Source organism: Pleurodeles waltl, chromosome 9 (assembly GCF_031143425.1).
Source record: "Pleurodeles waltl isolate 20211129_DDA chromosome 9, aPleWal1.hap1.20221129, whole genome shotgun sequence".
In the NCBI taxonomy this organism is placed as follows: Eukaryota; Metazoa; Chordata; class Amphibia; order Caudata; family Salamandridae; genus Pleurodeles; species Pleurodeles waltl.
Window position 1 is genome coordinate 808,504,080 of NC_090448.1, and position 26,520 is coordinate 808,530,599.

The window sequence follows — 26,520 nt, forward strand, 5'->3', positions numbered from 1 at the left end:
TCAGTCAGGAGCCAGAATTAATTAGAGACTTGGAACCAATTTCAAAGTCGGATTCTAGCCCACCCAGACCTTTTTTCTTTTTAACTGTCTTAACCCAGCAGCACATAATGGCCAAGTTAATGGGTCCAATCATAAACCGCGCACAAAATTATGGATAAGTGACTTAGCTGGAAGTGAAGCTCCCCAGATGCTGCCTGCGTCCTCAAAATGTTAACAAAACATACAAACTCATAACAGAGTGACTTAGAATATGGCCTCAAATTCATCTTACAAAGCTATCTGCTGGCCTGAGGCCTTGTGGTCGCTCGCGCCCTGGTCATTCAGGATTTTGCTTCTCCCATTACAGAGGAAACTATGGCAGCAACGGTTAATGAATTACACTACAGCACCTAACCATTCACCCTTCAAGCCACCCGTAAGTCCACCAATCCTGCTCCCATTATCCAACAGAAACACAACTCTGACGCATGGGACAGATCAGGAAAAAAAACATTTTACTTTCAAAGAAAAGCTTTTTAAACTAAGGCCAAACCACTAGACACTTCAGCACAGGACTGATACAGGCAGATATTGAGGCAATTCCAAACTTCTAGATACTGGATCCAACCAGCTGCCAACACACATCACATGATTCAGCCTAACTTTCAATGCATCTCAAATAGTAATATTTAATCTAGACTTTAAATACATCATCAACACAGAAATTATCTTGACTGTAAAACCATCACACATATAGAGTCTCCATCAATCCTAATGAAATGTCATGCAGATAGAGCACTGGCAATGGGCAATACCAATCTGAAAAAGATGATCACAAAAATCTGCCATGAATATCCACCACTGGCACGGGTCATATGGGGCCACATGTGCAAAGTTCTTTGTTGTACTGCTTTACAGACCAGTCGTTGCATAGTTATAACAGATGTCTTGTTGTAAAGTTATAACAGACGCCATGTTACCCTGGCAGCTCCAACTCATACTGACATAGATGTAAGGTAGATGCCCCGGTCTCTCCCTTAAATGGTGACTCCATTCCTATGGATCCACACAATTACTTGTTACAGTGAAGCCATCGAGCAGGACTGACTTTTCTATGGTGAAAACTGGCATCCTTACTTCATGTTCAAGAATGTTCAAGCTGTCCACAGTGAGTGGCAGATGTTTTCTGGAGCTGAACGCAACCCATTCGTTGGCAATGTCTTCTTCTTTAAGTCTGTGCGCCACGCAAAGTTCAAGCACTGAAAGAAGAAAGAATGTGTCACAAAAATAATATGTTAGCAGCAAAACGCGAGTTAAGAGACAAGTAGTCAACACAGTTAAACGGTTAACAAATGGAGAAATCGCAACCCCAGGGCAGCAATAAAATGATCTACGAGACAGCACAGCCCAAACACTGCAGAACATATTTTTTAGATGGGCACAATGTTTACCGCTGAGAGAAAGAAGAAAGCTAGTTATGGCGGTTTGTAACTGCAAGCAGAGATAAATGCCACAGTTCAGCTTGATTACTGAAAAAAAAAAAAAAAAAAAAAAAAAAAAAAAAAGATTCAAGGCATTACCGAACAAGCCTCTAGTGAACTAGATAGTCGAAACAAAACAGAAAAAAAGAATTAGATTGTTGCTGTACTGTTCCCATGCTACCCAACTGTAAGCCAAGTGATCACAATGTAGTGAAATTTAATCAAGGGGATACCATAAGCTCTAATGTAGCAAAATATAAGACACAAAGGGATAAACACAATTGTAATAAAGTACACAAACAATTGCAACAAAACTCCATCAGTGTAGGAAAGTGAAGAGATAACACAGCTCCAGCACTGCAAATGAACAAAGGCCAACACACAGATTAAACGGAGTTTGGGAGGTAACCAATGGGTCATCATCATCATCGTCGTCGTCCACACTCGAAGACCCAGTGCCCAAATGTGTAGCTTATGGTAACCGTGCCTCTTTAAGGTGAACACAAGCTAGAACCTACACGCCTTCGACTCACAGATCAACGTGAATACAACAAATGTGGAGTGTAACTGCTAGCACTTTGGGGATACTGCTGCAATGGTCAGCTACATGCATTCACAAATCTGTTCTATAAGACTGTTTGCCTACAATCATGCTAGAGCAAACCTATGCTGCACGGTTCTGCACTGGCCTGAGTCCTCCCTCACTGACAACAAAAATAGCATAAAAATACTTCTCCTGGTAAGCTTTTCCAAGAAAATACAATTTGACAAGGCTATGCATTATGGGATCCATAAAAATCTCATTTAGGCGAACCTAGAGGGATAAACAATGGTAAACAAAAACTTACATTAAAGGGGCAATGAATAAATAACCTATAAATCGCTGGAAAACAACTCCGATGGTTTCTCAAGAGCAAGTGTAAGAAGTTGTGTTGGTCCATCAACATATCCTCATTACTATACTATGCTTGATACATTCCTCAGCATCCACAGCAATCCAAAAATACCTTTTCCTACTGGGCCTCTTTGTAAAGGTAATTCCTTAATGGTCATCATGGACTAGGCCCCCTAGCTTTCCACACACCCACACCAAGGACACAAGCATACCACCTCTTCTGAGAAGGTCATTTTCTGTGCGCTCTTGGAAACCCTTTGTGTATGTGTTGAGGTAAGAATGTCCCCAGCATAGTGTACAGGATTGTTCCTGTCTAGAGTGCCCGACTAAAGGTGAAACTGGTATCCTGACTTTTCCTTTTGGCCCTGGAACCCGACTGAAATATCCGTGTGCAGAGCCCCAGGCCTGTCCCTGATAACGTGAGATCCAAGACATGTCCTATTACCTGGAGGAGCACACAAAGTGTGCCCTCAAAGTTAACAGTGAACTACTGTTCCTCTTCTGGGTTCATCATGTAATACTGTTGCAGGTGTATTCCATGTTAATGAGGTGTAGTATGACCAAACCTTTTACCTGTATCAATATGTGTGGCCTCTGTTTATTGTCGTATGTAAAGTCTCCTGTTAGAGGAGACCCAGCACTTTGAGCTGACATGCTATGCATATGTCTAGTCTGTGTGGGGACACATTGAACCTGTGATGCATGTGTGATAGGACACTGTTTGTTTGTGGGCAAGTCTGAGTACTAAAGGCACTGAAGTCCAGTTTTGATACCCTTGTTTTAGCAAGGCACAAGATGGGAGGAGACACACTTCCCAGAGAGGGGAAGCTTATTTTCTGCATTTCTTTGACTAAAGATTGGAAACACAGACACTTAAATACATGGCTACCTTTAGAAACAGCATGAAGACTTTGTTAAAAAAGGGCTGCTGAATAGCTCTTCCTGAGCAGTGCCATTTTATAGATGGTAAGGCTGAAGGTTGGACTTCAGTTTCTGTTGCAGAAGGTGAGTAAGTTACAAAGTCAGGCCTGACACTTTGTGTGCCCCCGAGTACTGCTTCAGAAAGATTGACAAAAGTCGGATGCATAAAGCTCTTGCTTGACTGTGCCCATGTTGTAGATGCTCCCCTATTGTTACCTTTAGTGAAAGTATTAGTTTACGCAAAGGCTATGCCTGGACGGCAGCCCAAGGACACTTTAAAAAGAACCACCCAAAATGAGTTCTGAAGTTTGAGACAGTGGCCGTACTTCCCCTGTCTGAAAAAACTTACAAAAGGGGGATCCAAACCACCCTACTTTGTTCCAGAGTCATGTTTTTCTTTACCAAGGAAGGGAGTACTTTGCAGAGTATTTGAAGTGCAGCTGTGTAAGCATGGTTGGTGGCTGCATAACAGCCAGATTCCCTGCTGTGACGGCACATTACCCCTGCTGAGGAGCAGAGGATTTGCCTGAAGAAACCTAGTAGCCTGCCTGCTGAGAGGAAAGGAGTGCACCTGGCTCTGCAGGACAAGAGGCTGTCCAGGAAGGAGGGGCTCAGCATGGCCCAGCACGAGGGGAAAGCAGACAAATTTGAAAGAGCAATCTAGGAGTGCCCTTGCTGAGATGGAGCTTCCAGATTTCTCTGCACAGTATTTGAATAGCTACAACTAAGACTGTACCACAGAATGTCATTTTGAGTCGCCCTTATTGCTTGCTGAGTGACTACTTCAGTCAACCTCACTGACCAGAGAATCTAAGTGTTTCTGAATTGGGAAGGCACGCCCGACTTAAGAGCTGCAACTGCATTGATGCACATAGAAGACTTGGATTGGAGGCTGCAATCATCAGTGTGAGAAAAGTGGATTATTAGTTGGGGTGGTTTTAAGATCTCACCACGTAATAATTTCACTTTTCTGTATCAGGGCCAGATAGGTTACTTTAATTTACACCTTAGCTCATTCCTGGTAGCTTTGGCACAGAGAGGTTATGCTGAACTCGAAGGAAAACAATACCAAAACAGACATGAAGTAAGAAATAAGACAATAAAAACCCTACTCCAATTTCTATAAATAGCATATATTTTTATCTATAAATAGCAAAACGATATAATTCTGATGAATGGAACTGGAGTTATGATTTTGTTTGGTTCTCATAAATAACTGAAATTCGCTTCAAAAGGTTTTGAAAAGTTTGACAAATCATTGCTTTTCACCCCAGCAGTAGCCTATGAGCCTTGAACATGAGGATGCAGGGCAAAGTCAAAGTTTCAGGCCGACAGCGACGGAACTCTGAGTTGGATGCAGGCACCCGGTTGGTCCCAGTCAAAATTTTACCTTCACACTTAGGGAAACTTCTAGGTTTTTTTTTCCCTCATTGACGGTCAGGAAGGCAAAGTCCTCATAAGATCGATTCTTGTATTGAATTTTATGTCAATGGAAAGGCAAAGTCCAGCAGTCCAGTGAAAAACCTTAGTTCCCATGGAATTCAAGCCTGCATAAAAACCATCAAGTATTAGTATTCTATGTGCCTTGGACAATGTGCCCACAAAATGTTTTCTTTTGTGTTAGGCTCACAAGTTGCAATTCCATGGGGAGGCGACGTACACTTTAACACCAGCCAAGAGTCCAGGACCTAGGAGGCACCTCTCTGGGGCTAGGACTTACAGGCTACACCAGTACAGTCAAGGGCAAATCCGGTTGCAACTGGACAGCAGGGCACTGTGTAGATGTATGTTTTCTTTAGCCTTTGTGTATCTGAAGCTTAACAGGAGAATAGCTAACTACCCCTTGGATTCCACTCACTGGTCCTTGGCATAAGTGGAGGCAGGTTCAGCCCTTGGGAGTCTCTCAACACAGGTTCAAGAGCAGGAACATTCCTTCTTTTTCTGAAGTCCTGTCTTGGTTCAGCAGGTGCAGTCCTTCTTGGCACAGTCTTTATTTCTGTAGACCACAGGTTCAGTCCTCTTTTGTTCTTTCAGAGTCCAGCAGTGTACTCAGGCTGGAAGTCAAGGGTGCCACTTTTATGCCAATTTCGAGATTGTGGGTTGAGGAGGACTCTGAAGCTAATCGGGCTGCAATTGCCACGGAATAACCCTACTCACTCTTGCATTATTTTTGATGGGTTGGCACTAAACAATTCCTCACTGCTTCTCCGTCAAAATCTAAAATGTCAGGACCCTTCTTCTCTGGGTCAGCGGTATGCGCACACCTCTGATGTGTACAGATGAATGAGCTACACCTCCTGGAAAACCAGTTCTGCAATGGATTTTCTACCCTCTGGAAGAGATGCCAGCCCGTCTACATACACAAAGGAGCAGGGGAGGCTACACTGTGCTTCTCATTTGCTGATCAGTGGTGGTAGCCACTTTCAAGCTGGGCATTCTGTGAACACAGTTCTCTAGCCATCCTGTGGAAGGAGGTCACACTTCCTCCCACCAAACAGGTTCCTTACCCCCCCTTCCCACCCCCCTCCGCCTTGGCGCACTTCACATTTCCTGGCTGGAAGGCAGCAGGATGTTTCAGGTGATAACTGATGTATTTAAGCAGAAACAGCTACTCGAAGCTTTGTGCAAAAACGTAGTGACTTTCTAAAGTCACCTTAATATTAAAAGTTACGTTAAATATGAATTCAGCAGCAAGTCAGGTTTAATGCAACAATTAGTTAGCACTTAGTGGTTGGGCTAGTGTAACTCCATGTTAGCTAATAGGGCTACCAGCTCACTGCAGTGAAAACAGCAATTGAGAGCTTTTACTGTCAGGACATGTAAGGCATTAAGGAAACAGGTCCTTTTTTTTAACACCTTGCCATATGTGCTACAAGGCCCTTCCTGAGGGTGTCTTATAAATATTAAAAAGGAAGGTTTGGACTTGGCAAGAAGGTTAATTTTGCAATGCTGGATTGGAGGTTTAAAAGCTGTACGGCTAGGCTGCAGTAGCAGACCTAGAGCCATGCTTTTACTTTGTCATTGCAGTGATGACGCAAGAAAGTTCTGCAGTCCACTAGTGATTTTTAACTTACTAGCCCTGGCCACACTTTGTACCATGTACTAGGGACTTATAAGTGAGTTAAAGATGCCAATCAGGGATTAGCCAATCGCATATACATTTTCAGGGTTAGGGTACAGGCACTGGCACCTGGTCATCAAGGCCCAGTGCACTTCTGAGTTGAAAAACCAGCAGCATAAGTCCACAAATTTGGGGAGTTATTATACAAAAAGAGGCGCTTTTCTTACAATCAGCAGCTGAAGCCCCAATTTGCAGCAGACCCCAAGCTAGCCACTCCGGTGAGAACTGATGCTTCCCCACAAGCTTGCAGAGGCCAAGTGCAACTGAGAAGGTTCAGCACGGAGCCACTGCCGCATTGAAAAAACCCGGGGGCACTATGCTCCATAAGGTCAGGAACACACCATGCTCACAAATCAGAAGGCTGAGATGTGCGCGAGTAAAACTGCTGAGCTCGCTTGAGACTATGTGGTACAAAAACCATCCTAAGACTTTGAACGCAATTCATGAGAATACTGAGAAATATGCACCTAAGCCTAATCCTTGCCTACACCCTAGCATATGGGACAGTAAAAGCAGGTTAATGACCATAGAGGGAGGGAAGGCGGTTAGTGCTGAAGAGAGGATAGTGTGCTTTCTTGTGATTTAGCACAATATATGCAATCCTGTATAGTGGATTGATTTAACTGTACAGAATTTCACTTTACAGTAAGATTAAAAGTACTTTCTTTTTCTAAAAGATAAGTACTTGGAGTGGACATTATATTATTGTGTTTGTTGTTTGACTGCTAATTTCTGAGCTCTTGTTCACCCTCCACCTCCCTGAGATGCCTCTGACTGCTTATCCTCGCTACCATGGGATTCAAGGGTGGAAAGGTTTGTAACTGACCCACTTTGCAGAGCCATAAAAGGATAGTACCCAGGACAAGAGTGTTAGACAAGTTTAACCAGCACAGTTTTGGCCCAGTAGCTCCAATTTGACCTGTGCTCCTCTCAACACCCGAAGGGGGTCTGATATTTGAGAGTAAGCCACATGAGAGCTGCAATTTCCAGTTCCAAATGTCATGAACAGAACAATAATTTAAACATGAACACAGCTTTACATGCCCAGTACAATGGCAGCCACATGTTTGGAGTAGACCTTGGCACCCTGCCTTTACATCAGTTAAGGGATCTGTGTTTGGTGGCAGGATGGATGGCTTCCAGGAATCAGGATAGGATTTTAAGTTTTGTTAATGAAATGCTACAGTAACTGTGATGGACTCTGGGCAGTGTACCATGTTAGAAGTCATGGAGAGAATGCTGTGGTCTTAGGGCTGTTTTAGTTCCTTAGTGCAAGTTATCCTGAGACAGCATCTTCCACCCCTGAAGTGTGTCCTCAGATTTGTCAAATTTGCTTTGCAGTGTTCCCTTGAGACATTCCTCAACATCCCCCACACCACGAGATAAGCTCTGGTGGTCTGGATATTATTGTGTCTATCGGTTGGCTGTTGAGTTCCGAGTTCTTAACCCCCACACCACTTCCTCAAAAAGACTGACTGCCCACCCTAGCTATCTTCAGAGCCCACTGTGGAACGGGTTGTACTTATCCAAGTTTGCAGAGCTCTAGATCAATGGGCCATGGGCATCAGTGGCAAATTACCTCACCCAATATGGCAGGAAAAGGGTATTCCTCCTGTGAGCTTAGGTTGCTAAGGGTTCACTTCAACCACTCTCATTAATTTATCCTCAGATATACCCAACATAATATGCACCCACATCCAGTGTGGCAGTGAGAAATGCTTCTGTTATTTTTGTTTTCACATGCAAACCATGGTCCAGTGACAGTATAAATTCTGTTGAGAGTTAGCCTGGTCTATCAAGGAATCCACCCAGTACGTCCTCAACTTTGAAATGATGACAGAATCATTTTGTAGCCAACTTCATATGCCTCCTTGTCACATTTCTTGTGCCCCCTCATACTTAGGAGGCATACCAAAGAATGAGGGTCAATGCAAATAAGAAGCAACTCTCCACACAGAAAGGATTTAAGTGTTTCTGCAGCCCTTGTACATGAAAGTATCTTCTTTTCTTAAGAATAAAAGACGGTAACATACATACTTTCAAGATCCTATTATGAAGTTTAAACACTTATCTTTCTTCAAGATCTGAAAAGGGGGTCTTGGAGGTCAATGCCAAATCAGCTGCTCCATCAGCATAAAGCTGAATGTCACTACGCAAGATTGGCGAAGAAATAAAATCAGCAGATCTTAAAGGACAGAATAAATCTGCTGTAAATACATTGAACTGGGGATAAGAAAATCTTGATTTTAAGATCATGTGCCTTGTACACTCATATTTTAATGGCATAACCTAAATCTACCTTACACAAAACTGATTAACCATTATTTATGCCATTCAGTAAGCTAACCTTAAATTTCTGCTCTGAACTTTGAAATAATCTGATTTGTAGAAATGACATCATAAATTAATCAAATAAATTAGACAAAAGTTTAGGAGTGAGTGACCCATTTACAGTACAATATGTAGGCATCTGTGGGGTACTGCATAATTAAATTAAGGAGACAGAGTGGGGAACAAGGACACACTGACTTGACAACTTTTCTCCCCATTACTGCACCAACTGCAGATATCAAACTGGCAAAACAAGTAACTCTATTATGTTTTGGTCTTCTTGGAAATATCAAACCTAACTACTTTAAAATCAGAAACTGACACACAACAGAGAAGTGATTAGCTAATTTGCCTGAAAATAAAGCAAGCAGGCAAGGTTTACTGGTCCTTAACAGTTGTGATTAGGGGTGTACTACTAATGTCCTGGGGTCGACTTACTACGACAATGCATCCTGGAAGCCAGGTAGACCCTTTCAGCACTTGGCTCTAGGGCAGCAAGGGAGAGCAGTCAAAGGTTTCTCAGGAAGATATTGAGGAGGGCAGAGACAAAGAATTTAAACACCTATGCAATAGAGACAAACGCTCAATGATTTTCTTTACAGAAAAAGAAAAGTACTTTCATTACATCAAAATGCAAAACTACATAAAGTAAGGTCAAACAGGCACATGGTTCTAATATGGATGCTACATGATTACACCCATAAAAAATATAACTAGGTCAGACTGAGGCAAAGGTGTGAGTATGCCACAAATGCTGTAGTGTGAGCAGCCTTCTTTGTTCTGCACCCCAAAAGGTCAGTTAAAGTTTGTCCCCCTGCTACAAGGTTTTCGCTGGACTTCAGTGCACAAAACATTCAATTTGGTTCGGGTTCACTTGGTTGGTTTACTGGAAGTATAGGTGGTCAGAAAAGTTCAGCACAGGGCCTCAGCCAAGAGTAGCACAAGCAGTCCTTGACAGGAGTAGCAGTGGTCAGCAGCAGTGGTAGGTACTCTTTTTCCTACTGTCGGACAAATAATGCAGGGGATCCAGCAGAGCAGCAGTACAAACCCAGTGGTTCCACCACCGGAATAACAAGGAGCCCCCCTGACCCCCGCTGTTCCTGGTCTCAGCTTGAGGCACAGTCAGTACAAGTCAGTCCGCTTCTGCTGGGGGGTTGCAGCAAAGCAGTTGTAACAATGGTCACTCTCCCAGACTGCTGACTGTGCAGGCATACCAAGCTTGGTCAGGGCACTTCTGCGCAAAACCAGAGACCCATGCCTAGACTCAGGTCAGCACTGGTTAAACTCATGAACTTCTCCTCTCTCAATGGGCTAGGCAGGTTTTCAGGCAGACCCACAGCTCTTCCAGCAAGATACCACTTCAGCTGATGTCCCTGTACCTCTGAAAGACAAGCTGTCAAGGACACCAATCTAGATGTCAGTAGTTCTTCAAATACTCTGCAAAGCAGTCCCTCCTTTGGTCAGGAAAACACTGGAACCGGAACTAAGTGGGACAGTTTGGGTTCCATTCTTTTAGTCCTTTTTCAGAGAGGGGATTTTGAAACCACTGTTGGTATTCTGAAAACCTCCTTCTGTAGTAGACAGTCTTTGTTGAAAGAACAGACTCTCCCACAGGTAGCGATGATGCAGTCTCCAAAATAGAGTTCCCAAGGGGGGCCTGACCCAATGCTTTCCAGAACAAACAATGATTCACACTATAACATATTCTAGATGCCGTGGTGCTGCCATGTAGCTGAATAATTGCTACCTCACAATCTTCTCCCCGAGGGTATTTAATCAAACCTAGGAGATCTAGTGTGAATATAATATGAATATATTTATATTTCTTTTAACTCACCCATCCACGTCATTCTGTAGGTTTCCCTGAACATCAAAGAACTATGCCTGATCTGAAGAGAGACATGGTTGAAAGGAGTTTTGGGATTTCAGATCCAGGCCTATATTACACAGCGAGCCAGTTCCATCATGCAGCCAAATGGCGTATGGTAGAGGACAGCAGGGAGAAACAATTACCAATCAGACCTTTAGTGAATAAACCTCTTACAGTTCTCCTCATGCGAGGGGATATACCATCCCACTATCTATTTGTGATACGTCAAAAAGTAATTGCCTAGAAGACAATGGTTAGGAGGGTACTTTGTCAACCTCCTGACTCGTATCTGTAGCACTCGTGGTTTTAAAACTTCAGGAGTATAAGCTGTGATGTGTCTTTAGACTGAATGAGAGAAGGTGGCTGCAGTATGATGGGAGATTTATATCCAGGGGCAGACCTTCATCTCCTTTAATGAGGCACAAGAGACATTCAGGGTGCGCCCTGGCCAGTTTCGCCAATATGCAAAGTTGGCTGAATTGCTAGAAAAATATTGACAGACTTCCACCATATACCAGAGGTGTCCCAGAAACCAGAGGCACTTCTGATCCTAGGACAGGGGCATGGGTTAATATTATTATATCAGCGAGTCTTAGAAGTTTTTTTAAATAAAGATTTTATTTTTTATTTTGAAGAACAAAAGAGAAAAACACAACAAAAATACATTATAGCAATAAGTAAAAAAAATAATTAAAAAATAAATAAATATACATATAGCAATACCATCGCACCCTCCTCACAATGTAGCATCTGTCACTTCCGTCTTACTCGACCTGTGCGTCCCGGGGTCCTGATAGGTTCATGGTATCCGTGAAGTCTGGAGTAAGGTTTAGTTCGTAAGGGATTTTGGAGATTTTGGTCCCGTCATTATAACATTAGAATAGACTGCCGACCCCTGTTGATACCACTCCCGAGGGGGCTCGGTTTGCTCTCCACCTCGTGTGGCCAAGGATCGGTCCCTCCGACACACAGAGCAAGGATTGCCGCCATTACTGCCCCATAGACCCTGGGTGACTTTTGCTTCAGGGGAGCTGTATGGAGATTTCTGCTATCTTAGGTTAATCAATCAGTCAGTTGACCCACCCAACTCCCCCATACTCTATTATATTTTTCAGGGCAACCTCTCGCCTCGTACACCAATTTCTCGCATCCTGCGCACCAATCCACTCCTCGTCTCCATTTGTTAAGGGTCGGCGCTTTTACGGCCTTCCATTCCGACATAATGTCCCTTTTTGCCACCAAGCAGGCCACTCCCAGGAATGTGCGACTCAATCTATTTAGTCCTATCTCGCCCATTGCCCCCAGTAGAAGTGGTGTCGGGGATATCTCCACCGTAGACTGCAGTACTATTTCGGAAACCTCCCCTATAACTGACCTCCAATATGACTCTATAACTGGGCAGGCCCAAACCATGTGAAAGAAGTCTGCTCCTGGATGAGAGCACCGGGGGCATTCGTCCGTGGGCGGAAGATTCGCCCGGTGGAGCCTCTTAGGGGTAAGGTAGGCTGCGTGTAGGTAGAGGGTCTGTAGCAACTGAAACCGTGTGGATATGGCCAATGTTCGGGGAGCCATTAGTGCCTCTCTCCAGTCTAAGTCTTCCATGGGACCCACCCAGCCCTCCCATTTCAGGCGAAGTTCCTCGAGGGGAGGGGATGTGTTAGTGAGGATGGAGCGGTATATTTGGGAAGTTCCACCTTTATTTAGGTGTCCCATCATAATCTTTGCTTCCAGCGGGCTATACTCTGGGATGTTGTCTCCTGGCCGTACATGTACCAGTAAAGCATGTCTGAGCTGTAGATATTTGTGAAACTGGATGTTATTTAAAGAGTATGTTTTCTGAAGCTCCACAAAGGGCCAAATGTGTGAGTCGCCCCAGATGTCGCCGAGCGTAGTTATCCCAATATTGTCCCACTTCCGAAAGCCCTCTAGCGTGGAGACTTCCTTTAGCCATTTCCCCTGCCAGAGAGGTGTCTGAAGAGTTACACGAGCCCACCACCCCATGGCCCTCTGTGCTGCACGCCATCCCGTAAAAACCAGTTTGGTCACCTCTGGGGTGGATTGCGGAATCACACCTCCATACAGGGCATTGAAAACCCTGTTGTAGCCCATCTCCTGAAGTTCCAGTCTGTACGCGGGGTCGGTCCACCCCCGATAGCCAGTCGTTAATCACAAGTAGGCGCATGGCTAGGTAGTAAAAGTGAATGTTGGACATTCCCAGTCCCCCTTCATAGATGTTTCTTTGACATGTGACTAGAGCTAGCTTGGGGCGGGAGCCGTGCCACAGAAATTGGCGTGCCATAGTCTCAACTTCGTTGAACCATTTCCGAGGGATTAGGTGTGGGAAGTTTTGTAATTGGTATAGGAATCTGGGGAGCACCATCATTTTGTATAGAGCTATTCTCCCCAGCGTGTTGAGTGGTAAGCTCCGCCAGCGTTGAATGTCTTTTCTGGAGTTCTTAAGGAGCGGTATAATATTTAGTTCCCAAGCGAGCTCAGGGAGCAGAGTTATGTGAACGCCCAGATATTTAAAACTATTGCGGCGGATTGGGATGTTTTTCTGCCAGCTTACACAGTCTCTCGAGGGGTGTAGTGGGATCAGTAGGGATTTGCTAGAGTTCAGGGTAAGCCCCGAGGCTTGTGAGAAGAGCTCCAGGAGTTCTAGGACTCGTGGACCACTCATTGCCGGGTTAGAGAGGTAAAGGAGGAGGTTATCAGCGTACAGTGCTACCCAGTCCTCTGGTCCCACGGGCCATGCCCAGCCTGTTACTAATGGGTCTTCGCTCAGTAATTTTGCCAATGGCTCAATTGCCAGGGCAAAGAGTAACGGTGATAGTGGGCATCCCTGGCGGGTCCCGCGACGGATGGGGAATGGATCGGATGTCACCCCATTTACTTGAATGCGAGCTGTCGGATTGGAGTAAAGCAGTTTTACTAGGTTTCGGAATTTGGGTCCAAATCCATTTTTCTTTAGAACGTGTTCTAAGTACGACCAATCCACAGTGTCAAAGGCTTTTTCAAAGTCTATTAGGAGGAGGGCAAGAGGGGATCTGGAGAAGGAGCCGCGGCGAGCCAGAGCATTATGCAATCTCCTAATGCAGTGTCTGGTGCTACGTGTGGGCACGAAGCCGCACTGGTCTGGGTGTATCAGCGAGGGAAGCACTACCCTCAGCCTGGTAGCAAGTAATGTTGAGAGCACTTTAATCTCAGCGTTCAACAGGGAGATGGGTCTGTAGGCCGAGCGGTCACGTGATGGTGGGTGGGTCTTCGGAATCACCACTATTGTGGCTTGGTCTATCGCGGTGGGGAAACGGCCTATCTTCACTGCTTCGTTAAACATGTTGAGCAGATGGGGACTTAGAATGTCCCCGCATCTGCTGTAGAGCTCGGATGGGAATCCATCCGGTCCAGGTGTTTTGCCTGACGCTAGTCCGGACATGGCCGTTGTTATTTCGGCCAGGGTTATGGCTTCCTCCAGGATCTCCTTGGTCGCCTGTGGGATTTTAGGAAGGGTTATGTCATCTAGAAGGGGGGATTCCCTTTCAATTCGTGGGCGGGGCACACAGCGTATAGTTGGGCGTAGTATGATGCGAAGCTCATAGCAATTTCCCTGGGGTTCTTCGCGATTGAGCCTGCCTCGTCCGCGACCTCCGGGATAACTCTGTCGGCTAGCGGGCACGAGGCCAACCAATGCAAGAGTTTGCCATTTTTATCACCCCATCCATACACGCGAGCCGCCGACGCCCTCCATGTGTGCTTTGCGGCCTCGAACACCAACTGTCTTATTTCCTCTCTAATCACTGTTAGGCGCCTCAAAGCAGATGCTGATGTCACGGTAGTTCCAGACTGCTCCAGGGCTAGGGCTCTGGCTTCGAGGGTTGTCACCTGTAAGTCTCGTGCCCGTTCGCGGGCGCGCACACGGTACTTGGCATAGCCTCTAAGTGTGGCTTTACATGCCGCCCAAACTGTGCCCGGGGATTGTACGGATCCCAGATTTTGATCAAAGTACTGGGTGAGGTGGTCCCTTATTTCAAGAGTGAAATCGTTATCTTGTAGGTACCATGCATTCATGTGCCACATGGGACGTTGATTTGGAGCTGTGTCTCCTACCCAGATTCGTACTGAGGAATGGTCCGAGACTCCTCGAGGTAATATCTTGGCACCAGTGACTCTAGGGATGTCTAGGGCGGGCATGAGCACAAGATCAATTCTTGCCTGGGTGTGGTGAGCCGCTGAAGTGTGTGTGTACTGCCGCGTTTTGGGGTGCTATGTCCTCCATACCTCACACAGGCCTAAGCTTGCTGTCCAACCATTTAATTTGGTTGCTCTCCCAACTCGGGTGGATGAAATAGGTCCGGATACATCTATTTTAGGGTCTAGGACCGAGTTAAAGTCCCCTCCAATAAGTGGGAGTCCCTGCGGGAGGCCTATAATCATCCGGCGGAGAGTTGATAAGAAGGTATCAAAGCCAGCTGGGGGAGCGTACACACATACGAAATTTATCGGTGACCCGTGTAGTATGCCTGTCACTGCTACAAATCTACCCTGTGGGTCTGACTGTGTGGCTGTAACCACTATAGGTAGTGAGCGATGGAATAAGATGGCCACCCCCCTGGAACCTCTCGAGAAACCGGCGTGGAAAGCTCTGTCAAAACCTCCCCGTGCTAGGATAGGGCAATTGGTTCCCAGTAGATGGGTCTCCTGTAGGAGGACCACTGAGGGGGCATATCTGCGCAGGGTGTTAAACACTGCAGATCTTTTAATTTTATCTAGGAGGCCATTAACGTTCCATGAGAGAATCTGTGTCAGTGCGAGGGTTGTATGTGCCATGGTTGCGTTACAGGAATTCGGGGACCTAACCAGGGGTCCAGAGACAGGCATCTTGATTGGAAGGGATTTATGCAGCAGGTGTAGGTATTGCTATGGTAACTTATCACAACCACTTCACTAAGCCCTAATGAGAGCTTTGAACTCCCCAACTTCCCCCCACCCCATACTTCTACCTTTGAAGCATCTGTCGCCCTAGCGCCCAACAGGGGCAACACAGCCGTGTAGACTGCCATCGAGTGGAGTGGTGGACCCCTCCTGTGTGTCGGATCAGTTGCAGTTAATTAACAAAAAACCCCTACCCATAATAAAGTCGTTGGGGTGCTCGGCGTGTTGCCGTCGTGGGTGTGCTTTTGCACCAATCACATGAAATGCCGTCTAGCTCCGCCGGTGCGGCCCAGTGCAGAAGGAGCTCAGTACATGTAAGGCCAGTGTCAACCAAGTTCGGGAGACTGGCTTAAACGGTCTACTCCTTGCTCTTCTTTCGAGGTTTGGTCTCCGGGGTGAACCACCGGTCCCTCCTGTAGGAAAGTACCATCTTGCCTGGCATGTTACCCCCATTTTTCACTGTATATATGTTGTTTTAGTTGTATGTGTCACTGAGACCCTGCCAGCCAGGGCCCCAGTGCTCATAAGTGTGCCCTGAATGTGTTACCTGTGTTATGACTAACTGTCTCACTGAGGCTCTGCTATCCAGAACCTCAGTGGTTATGCTCTCTCATTTCTTTCAAATTGTCACTAACAGGCTAGTGACCAATTTCACCAATTTACATTGGCATACTGGAACACCCTTATAATTCCCTAGTATATGGTACTGAGGTACCCAGGGTATTGGGGTTCCAGGAGATCCCTATGGGCTGCAGCATTTCTTTTGCCACCCATAGGGAGCTCTGACAATTCTTACACAGGCCTGCCACTGCAGCCTGAGTGAAATAACGTCCACGTTATTTCACAGCCATTTACCACTGCACTTAAGTAACTTATAAGTCACCTAAATGTCTAACCTTTACCTGGTAAAGGTTAGGTGCAAAGTTACTTAGTGTGTGGGCACCCTGGCACTAGCCAAGGTGCCCCCACATTGTTCAGGGCAAATTCCCCGGACTTTGTGAGTGCGGGGACACCATTACACGCGTGCACTACACATAGGTCAATACCTATGTGTAGCTTCACAATGGTAACTCCGAATATGGACATGTAACATGTCTATGATCATGGAATTGCCCCCTCTATGCCATCCTGGCATTGTTGGCACAATCCCATGATCCCACAGGTCTGTAGCTCAGACCTCAGTACTGCCAAACTACCTTTCCTGGGGTTTCACTGCAGCTGCTGCTGCTGCCAACCCCTCAGACAGGTTTCTGCACTCCTGGGGTCCAGCCAGGCTTGGCCCAGGATGGCAGAACAAAGGACTTCCTCAGAGAGCGGGTGTTACACCCTCTCCCTTTGGAAAAAGGTGTCAGGGCTGGGGAGGAGTAGCCTCCCCCAGCCTCTGGAAATGCTTTCATGGGCACAGATGGTGCCCATTTCTGCATAAGCCAGTCTACACCGGTTCAGGGATCCCTCAGCCCTGCTCTGGCGCGAAACTGGACAAAGGAAAGGGGAGTGACCACTCCCCTGACCTGCACCTCCCCTGGAAAGTGCCCAGAGCTCCTCCAGTGTGCTCCAGACCTCTGCCATCTTGGAAACAGAGGTGCTGCTGGCACACTGGACTGCTCTGAGTGGCCAGGGCCAGCAGGTGACGTCAGAGACTCCTTCTGATAGGCTCCTTCAGGTGTTGCTAGCCTATCTTCTCTCCTAAGTAGCCAAACCCTCTTTTCTGGCTATTTAGGGTCTCTGCTTTGGGGATTTCCTTAGATAACGAATGCAAGAGCTCATCAGAGTTCCTCTGCATCTCTCTCTTCACCTTCTGCCAAGGAATCGACTGCTGACCGCGCTGGAAGCCTGCAAAACTGCAACAAAGTAGCGAAGACGACTACTGCAACTCTGGAACGCTGATCCTGCCGCCTTCTCTACTGTTTTCCTGGTGGTGCATGCTGTGGGGGTAGTCTGCCTCCTCTCTGCGCTAGAAGCTCTGAAGAAATCTCCCGTGGGTCGACGGAATCTTCCCCCTGCTACCGCAGGCACCAAAGAACTGCATCACCAGTACCCTGGGTCTCCTCTCAGCACGACGAGCGAGGTCCCTTGAATCCAGCAACTCTGTCCAAGTGACTCCCACAGTCCAGTGACTCTTCAGTCCAAGTTTGGTGGAGGTAAGTCCCTGCCTCCACACGCCAGACTGCATTGCTGGGAACCGCGACTTTTGCAGCTACTCCGGCCTCTGTGCACTTCCGGCGGAAATCCTTTGTGCACAGCCAAGCCTGGGTCCACGGCACTCTAACCTGCACTGCACGACTTTCTAAGTTGTCCTCCGGCGGCGTGGGACTCCTTTGTGCAACTTCGGGTGAGCACCGTTTCACTCCTCTTCGTAGTGCCTGTTCCGGCACTTCTGCGGGTGCTGCCTGCTTCTGAGAGGGCTCCTCTGTCCCCTGACGCAATTGGTGACATCCTGGTCCCTCCTTGGCCACAGCAGCATCCAAAAACACTACCCGCACGACTTGCAGCTAGCAAGGCTTGTTGGCGGTCTTTCTTCAGGAAAACACTTCTGCACGACTCTCCACGGCGTGGGGGATTCATCCTCCAAAGGGGAAGTCTCTAGCCCTTGTCGTTCCTGCAGAATCCTCAGCTTCTACTGTCCAGTAGCAGCTTCTTTGCACCCACAGCTGGCATTTCCTGGGCATCTGCCCATCTCCGACTTGCTTGTGACTTTTGGACTTGGTCCCCTTGTTCCACAGGTACCCTCGACTGGAAATCCATCGTTGTTGCATTGCTGGTTTGTGTCTTTCCTGCAGAATTCCCCTATCACAACTTCTATGTCCTTTGGGGAACTTTAGTGCACTTTGCACTCACTTTGCAGGGTCTTGGGGTGGGCTATTTTTCTAACCCTAACTGTTTTCTTACAGTCCCAGCGACCCTCTACAAGGTCACATAGGTTTGGGGTCCATTCGTGGTTCGCATTCCACTTTTGGAGTATATGGTTTGTGTTGCCCCTATCCCTATGGGTTCCCATTGCATCCTATTGTAACTATACATTGTTTGCACTGTTTTCTAATACTATACTGCATATTTCTGGTATTGTGTACATATATCTTGTGTATATTTGCTATCCTCATACTGAGGGTACTCACTGAGATACTTTTGGCATATTATCATAAAAATAAAGTACCTTTATTTTTAGTATATCTGTGTATTGTGTTTTCTTATGATATTGTGCACATGACACTAGTGGTACTGTAGGAGCTTCACTCGTCTCCTAGTTCAGCCTAAGCTGCTCTGCTAAGCTACCATTATCTATCAGCCTAAGCTGCTAGACACCCTATACACTAATAAGGGATACCTGGGCCTGGTGCAAGGTGTAAGTACCCCTTGGTACTCACTATAAGCCAGTCCAGCCTCCTACATTGGTTGTGCAGTGGTGGGATAAGTGCTCTGTAACTACTTACCACTTTTGTCATTGTACTTTTCATAAGAGAAAAATAGACAAAACAAGTTCAGTGTATGTACACCTAACCAAAAAGTTTTGCATTTCTTTTCTCACTTCTTTTCTAAAGTGCTGAAAAGTACCTCTAACTTTCTAAAAAGTTCTTTAAAAGTTTAAAAAGTTTTTTTTCTGTCTTTCCAAAAGTTCTGACAAACTTTTTTCTCACTTTTTCTATCACTTAAACACTTTCTAAAATGTCTGGCACAGGCCAAACTGTTGATCTGTCCAAACTTGCTTATGATCACCTTAGCTGGAAAGGAGCAAGGAGTCTCTGCATAGAAAGAGGTTTAAGTATAGGGAAGAATCCCCCTAGAGAACTGTTATTGAATATGCTTGTTGAACAGGATAAGGCCAGAGCTTGCACTACTGTTGAAAAGTTAGCTGATGGTTCCCACTCTGATTCTGGGGCACCCCTATCAAAAGAGGTGGGAGGGAAACTTCCAAGCCTGCCCCCTAGCAAGCCACCTAGCATAGCTGGTACTGATGTAGAGTCACACCATACTGATAGTGTTGTCTCACATCACAGTAAGAGTATCCCTTCTCATCATAGTAGAAGTGCTGTTTCTGTTAGTCAAGCTATTAGGGTGCCATCTGTTAGGGCCAGGTCTCCTTCTGTTCAATCTCAGCATACTTCTGTCTCTAAACATGCCTCACCCACCCACCCTGATGACAGAGTGTTGGAAAGGGAGCTCAATAGATTGAGAGTGGAACAAACCAGACTGAAGCTCAAGAAGCAACAGCTGGATTTGGATAAGCAGTCCTTAGAAGTGGAAAGAGAAAGACAGAAATTGGGTTTAGAAACCCATGGTGGCAGCAGCAGTATTCCCAATAGTCATCCTGCAAAAGAGCATGATTCTAGGAATCTGCACAAGATAGTTCCCCCTTATAAGGAGGGGGATGACATTAACAAGTGGTTTGCTGCACTTGAGAGGGCCTGTGTTGTACAGGATGTCCCTCAAAGGCAGTGGGCTGCTATCCTATGGCTATCATTTAGTGGAAAGGGTAGGGATAGGCTCCTTACTGTGAAAGAAAGTGATGCCAATAATTTTGCAGTTCTTAAGAATGCACTCCTAGATGGTTATGGCTTAACCACTGAACAGTACAGGATGAAGTTCAGAGAGACCAAAAAGGAGTCTTCACAAGACTGGGTAGACTATGTTGACCATTCAGTGAAGGCCTTGGAGGGGTGGTTACATGGTGTAGGAGGCTGGACTGGCTTGTAGTGAGTACCAAGGGGTACTTGCACCTTGCACCAGGCCCAGTTATCCCTTATTAGTGTATAGGGTGTCTAGCAGCTTAGGCTGATAGATAATGGTAGCTTAGCAAAGCAGCTCAGGCTGAACTAGGAGACATGTGAAGCTACTACAGTACCACTTAGTGTCATATGCACAATATCATAAGAAAACACAATACACAGTTATACTAAAAATAAAGGTACTTTATTTTTATGACAATATGCCAAAGTATCTTAGAGTGTACCCTCAGTGAGAGGATAGGAAATATACACAAGATATATATACACAATAGCAAAAATATGCAGTATAGTCTTAGAAAACAGTGCAAACAATGTATAGTTACAATAGGATGCAATGGGGAAACATAGGGATAGGGGCAACACAAACCATATACTCCAGAAGTGGAATGCGAACCACGAATGGACCCCAAACCTATGTGAGCTTGTAGAGGGTCGCTGGGACTATTAGAAAATAGTGAGAGTTAGAAAAATAACCCTCCCCAAGACCCTGAAAAGTGAGTGCAAAGTGCACTAAAGTTCCCCTAAGGACAAAATAGTCGTGTTAGAGGGAGAATGCAAGGAAAACACAAATCAGCAATGCAACAACGATGGATTCCTGTCTGAAGGTACCTGTGGAACAAGGGGACCAAGTCCAAAAGTCACAAGCAGCTCGGAGATGGGCAGATGCCCAAGAAATGCCAGCGGTTGGTGCAAAGAAGCTCTTACTAGGCTGAAGAACTGTGAATACTGCAGGAACGACAAGGGCTAGAGACTTCCCCTTTGGAGGATGGATCCCCCACGCCTTGGAGAGTCGTGCAGAAGTGTCTTCCCGCCGGATGGACGCCAACAAGCCTTGCTACACGCAAATCGTGCGTTTGGCGTTTTTGGACGTTGCTGGGGCCCAGGAGGGACCAGGAGGTCGCAAATTGGACCTGCAGAGAGAGGGGACGTCGAGCAAGACAAAGAGCCCTCACTGAAGCAGGTAGCACCCGGAGAAGTGCCAGAAACAGGCACTACGAGGATGCGTGAAACGGTGCTCGCCGAAGTTGCACAAAGGAGTCCCACGTCGCCGGAGACCAACTTAGAAAGTCGTGCAATGCAGGTTAGAGTGCCGTGGACCCAGGCTTGGCTGTGCACACAGGATTTCCGCCGGAAGTGCACAGGGGCCGGAGAAGCTTGCAAAGTCGCGGTTCCCAGCAATGCAGCCCAGCGAGGTGAGGCAAGGACTTACCTCCACCAAACTTGGGCTGAAGAGTCACTGGACTGTGGGGGTCACTTGGACGGTGTCGCTGGATTCGAGGGACCTCGCTCGTCGTGCTGAGAGGAGACCCAAGGGACCGGAGATGCAGCTTTTTGGTGCCTGCGGTTGCAGGGGGAAGATTCCGTCGACCCACGGGAGATTTCTTCGGAGCTTCTGGTGCAGAGAGGAGGCAGACTACCCCCACAGCATGCACAAGCAGGAAAACAGTCGAGAAGGCGGCAGGATCAGCGTTACAGAGTTGCAGTAGTCGTCTTTGCTACTATGTTGCAGGTTTGCAGGCTTCCAGCGCGGTCAGCGGTCGATTCCTTATCAGAAGGTGAAGAGGGAGATGCAGAGGAACTCGGCTGAGCTCATGCATTCGTTATCTAAAGTTTCCCCAGAGACAGAGACCCTAAATAGCCAGAAAAGAGGGTTTGGCTACCTAGGAGAGAGGAAAGGCTTCTAACACCTGAAGGAGCCTATCACAAGGAGTCTCTGACGTCACCTGGTGGCACTGGCCACTCAGAGCAGTCCAGTGTGCCAGCAGCACCTCTGTTTCCAAGATGGCAGAGGTCTGGAGCACACTGGAGGAGCTCTGGACACCTCCCAGGGGAGGTGCAGGTCAGGGGAGTGGTCACTCCCCTTTCCTTTGTCCAGTTTCGCGCCAGAGCAGGGGCTAAGGGGTCCCTGAACCGGTGTAGACTGGCTTATGCAGAATTGGGCACCTCTGTGCCCAACAAAGCATTTCCAGAGGCTGGGGGAGGCTACTCCTCCCCTGCCTTCACACCATTTTCCAAAGGGAGAGGGTGTCACACCCTCTCTCAGAGGAAGTTCTTTGTTCTGCCATCCTGGGCCAGGCCTGGCTGGACCCCAGGAGGGCAGATGCCTGTCTGAGGGGTTGGCAGCAGCAGCAGCTGCAGAGAAACCCCAGGAAGGGCAGTCTGGCAGTACCAGGGTCTGTGCTACAGACCACTGGGATCATGGAATTGTACCAACAATGCCAGGATGGCATAGAGGGGGCAATTCCATGATCATAGACATGTTACATGGCCATATTCGGAGTTACCATGGTGAAGCTACATATAGGTAGTGACCTATATGTAGTGCACGCGTGTAATGGTGTCCCCGCACTCACAAAGTTCAGTGAATTGGCTCTGAACAATGTGGGGGCACCTTGGCTAGTGCCAGGGTGCCCTCACACTAAGTAACTTTGCACCTAACCTTTACCAGGTAAAGGTTAGACATATAGGTGACTTATAAGTTACTTAAGTGCAGTGTAAAATGGCTGTGAAATAACGTGGACGTTATTTCACTCAGGCTGCAGTGGCAGGCCTGTGTAAGAATTGTCAGAGCTCCCTATGGGTGGCAAAAGAAATGCTGCAGCCCATAGGGATCTCCTGGAACCCCAATACCTTGGGTACCTCAGTACCATATACTAGGGGATTATAAGGGTGTTCCAGTAAGCCAATGTAAATTGGTAAAAATGGTCACTAGCCTGTCAGTGACAATTTGGAAAGAAATGAGAGAGCATAACCACTGAGGTTCTGATTAGCAGAGCCTCAGTGAGACAGTTAGTCACTACACAGGTAACACATACAGGCACACTTATGAGCACTGGGGCCCTGGGTTACCAGGGTCCCAGTGACACATACAACTAAAACAACATATATACAGTGAAAAATGGGGGTAACATGCCAGGCAAGATGGTACTTTCCTACACAACCCCCCCCCAAACGAAGGACAATAAGACTAGCCATTACCTGATGAGTCTTCATTGTCTAAGTGGAAATATCTGGAGAGTCCATCTGCATTGGAGTGGCTACTCCCAGGTCTATGTTCCACTGTATAGTCCATTCCCTGTAGGGATATGGACCACCTCAACAATTTAGGATTTTCACCTTTCATTTGTTTTAGCCAAAGTAGAGGTTTGTGGTCTGTCTGAACAATGAAGTGAGTGCCAAACAGGTATGGCCTCAACTTCTTCAGAGCCCAGACCACAGCAAAGGCCTCCCTCTCAATGGCAGACCAACGCTTTTCTCTAGGGGTCAACCTTCTACTAATAAAAGCAACAGGTTGATCCTGGCCCTCAGAATTAAGTTGTGATAGGACTGCCCCTACTCCTAATTCAGATGCATCAGTTTGGACATAGAATTTTTTAGAGTAACAAGGGCTTTTCAGGACAGGTGCAGAGCACATGGCCTGCTTCAGCTCCTCAAAAGCTTTCTGACAGTTTGCTGTCCATAATACCTTTTTAGGCATTTTCTTGGATGTGAGGTCATTAAGAGGGGCTGCAATGGAGCCATAGTTCTTAATGAACCTCCTGTAATACCCAGTGAGGCCTAGGAAGGCTCTCACCTGAGTCTGAGTGGTAGGGGGAATCCAATCAATAATAGTTTGGATTTTCCCCTGAAGTGGTGCAATCTGTTCCCCACCAACAAGGTGTCCCAGATAAACCACCTTACCCTGCCCTATCTGGCACTTTGAAGCCTTGATAGTGAGGCCTGCCTTTTGCAGGGCCTCCAAAACTTTCCAAAGGTGGACCAGGTGATCATCCCAGCTGGAGCTAAAGACAGCTATATCATCCAAATATGCTGCACTGAAAGCTTCCAGCCCTTGCAGGACTGTGTTCACCAACCTCTGAAAAGTGGCAGGTGCATTTTTCAAACCAAAAGGCATTACAGTAAACTGGTAATGTCCTCCAATGGTAGAAAATGCAGTCTTAGGTTTAGCATCTTCTGACATTTTGATCTGCCAATACCCTGCAGTCAAATCAAAAGTGCTTAGATACTTGGCAGATGCCAGTGTATCTATTAGCTCATCTGCCCTGGGTATAGGGTGAGCATCTGTTTTGGTTACCAAGTTGAGACCTCTATAGTCTACACAAAACCTCATTTCCTTCTTTCCATCTTTAGAATTGGGTTTTGGTACCAGTACCACAGGAGAAGCCCATGGACTGTCAGAGTGCTCAACCACTCCTAGTTCCAACATCTTCTGAACTTCTTGCTTTATGCAGTCCCTGACATGGTCAGGCTGCCTATAGATCTTACTTTTGACAGGTAAACTGTCTCCAGTATCTATAGTGTGCTCACACCAAGAAGTGGTGCCTGGCACAATGGAGAAGAGTTCTGAAAATTGTCCTAGGAGATTTATGCAATTATCTTTCTGCTCAGCAGTAAGACAATCAGCCAAAACTACCCCTTCCACAAGAGCATCTTGTTCTGTGGAAGAGAAGAGATCAGGTAGAGGATCACTGTCTTCTTCCTGTCCCTCATCTGTTGCCATGAGCAGGGTGAGATCAGCCCTGTCATAGTAGGGTTTCAGGCGGTTGACATGGAGCACCCTAAGGGGACTCCTGGCAGTGCCTAAGTCCACCAAGTAGGTGACTTCACCCTTCTTTTCAACAATTGTGTGTGGACCACTCCATTTATCTTGGAGTGCTCTTGGGGCCACAGGCTCCAAGACCCACACTTTCTGCCCTGGTTGGTACTGAACCAAAACAGCCTTCTGATCATGCCATTGCTTCTGGAGCTCTTGGCTGGCCTGAAGGTTTTTACTGGCCTTTTTCATGTACTCAGCCATCCTTGATCTGAGGCCAAGTACATAATCCACAATATCCTGCTTAGGAGTTTTTAAAGGTTGTTCCCAACCCTCCTTTACAAGTGTGAGTGGACCCCTAACAGGGTGTCCAAAAAGAAGTTCAAAGGGGCTGAAGCCCACTCCTTTCTGGGGTACCTCCCTGTAGGCAAAAAGGAGGCATGGTAGAAGGATATCCCATCTCCTGCGGAGTTTTTCAGGGAGTCCCATAATCATGCCTTTGAGAGTTTTATTAAATCTCTCCACCAGTCCATTTGTTTGTGGATGATAGGGTGTTGTGAACTTGTAAGTTACACCACACTCCTTCCACATGGCCTTTAAGTATGCAGACATGAAATTGCTTCCTCTGTCTGATACTACTTCCTTTGGGAAGCCCACCCTGGAAAATATTCCCAGGAGGGCCTTTGCCACTGCAGGAGCTGTAGTGGTCCTTAAAGGAATAGCTTCAGGATATCTTGTGGCATGGTCCACTACCACCAAGATAAACCTATTGCCTGAAGCAGTAGGAGGGTCAAGGGGGCCAACTATGTCAACCCCTACCCTTTCAAAGGGAACCCCAACCACAGGCAGTGGGATAAGGGGTGCCTTTGGAGTGCCACCTGTCTTGCCACTGGCTTGACAGGTTTCACAGGACTTACAAAAATCTTTTGTGTCCTCAGACATCCTAGGCCAATGAAACAGTGGTACCAATCTGTCCCAAGTTTTCATTTGACCCAGGTGCCCAGCTAAGGGAATGTCATGTGCCAGTGTTAGGAGGAACTTTCAGTACTCCTGAGGAATCACTAATCTCCTGGCAGCTCCAGGTTTAGGATCCCTTTGCTCAGTGTACAAGAGGTTGTCCTCCCAGTAAACTCTGTGTGAGTCACTGACATCCCCATTAGCCTGTTTGACAGCTTGCTGTCTGAGACCCTCTAATGTGGGACAGGTTTGCTGTGCCACACTCAGCTCCTCTCTGGCAGGCCCCCCTTCACCCAAAAGCTCAGCAGTGTCTGCTTCCAGCTCCTCTGGTGTAGGTTCTGCACAGGGAGGGAATTCTTCTTCCTCAGAAGTAGAATCCACTGTAGAGGGAGGGATAGTAGGAAGTGGTTTGCTTCTACTAGCCCTAGCTTTAGGGAGCACTTGGTCCATTGTTCCAGGATCCAAGCTTCCCTGTCCTTTTTGCTTTTTGGCTTGAGCCCTTGTCAAAGCAAAAATATGCCCTGGGATGCCCAGCATTGCTGCATGGGCCTCCAACTCCACATCTGACCAAGCTGATGTCTCCAAATCGTTCCCTAATAGACAGTCTACAGGTAAATCTGAAGCTACCACAACTTTCTTTGGACCAGATACCCCCCCCCAGTTGAGATTTACAACAGCCATGGGGTGGCTTTGTGTTATGTTGTGAGCATCGGTTACTTGGTACTGGTGTCCAAGTATGTGTTGTTCAGGGTGCACCAGTTTCTCAATCACCATT

At 46.8% G+C, this 26,520-nt stretch overlaps 1 protein-coding gene across 1 annotated transcript in view; it reads right to left on the minus strand.

Moving 5' to 3' along the window:
- Positions 1 to 26,520, minus strand: part of POLA2 (DNA polymerase alpha 2, accessory subunit) — a 346,083-nt gene that overhangs the window by 273,326 nt on the left and 46,237 nt on the right. Inside the window, exon 2 of the mRNA XM_069208070.1 lies at positions 1,117 to 1,238. Within this exon, the coding sequence (XP_069064171.1) occupies positions 1,117 to 1,238 (122 nt within the window). The remainder of the gene's footprint in view (positions 1 to 1,116; positions 1,239 to 26,520) is intronic.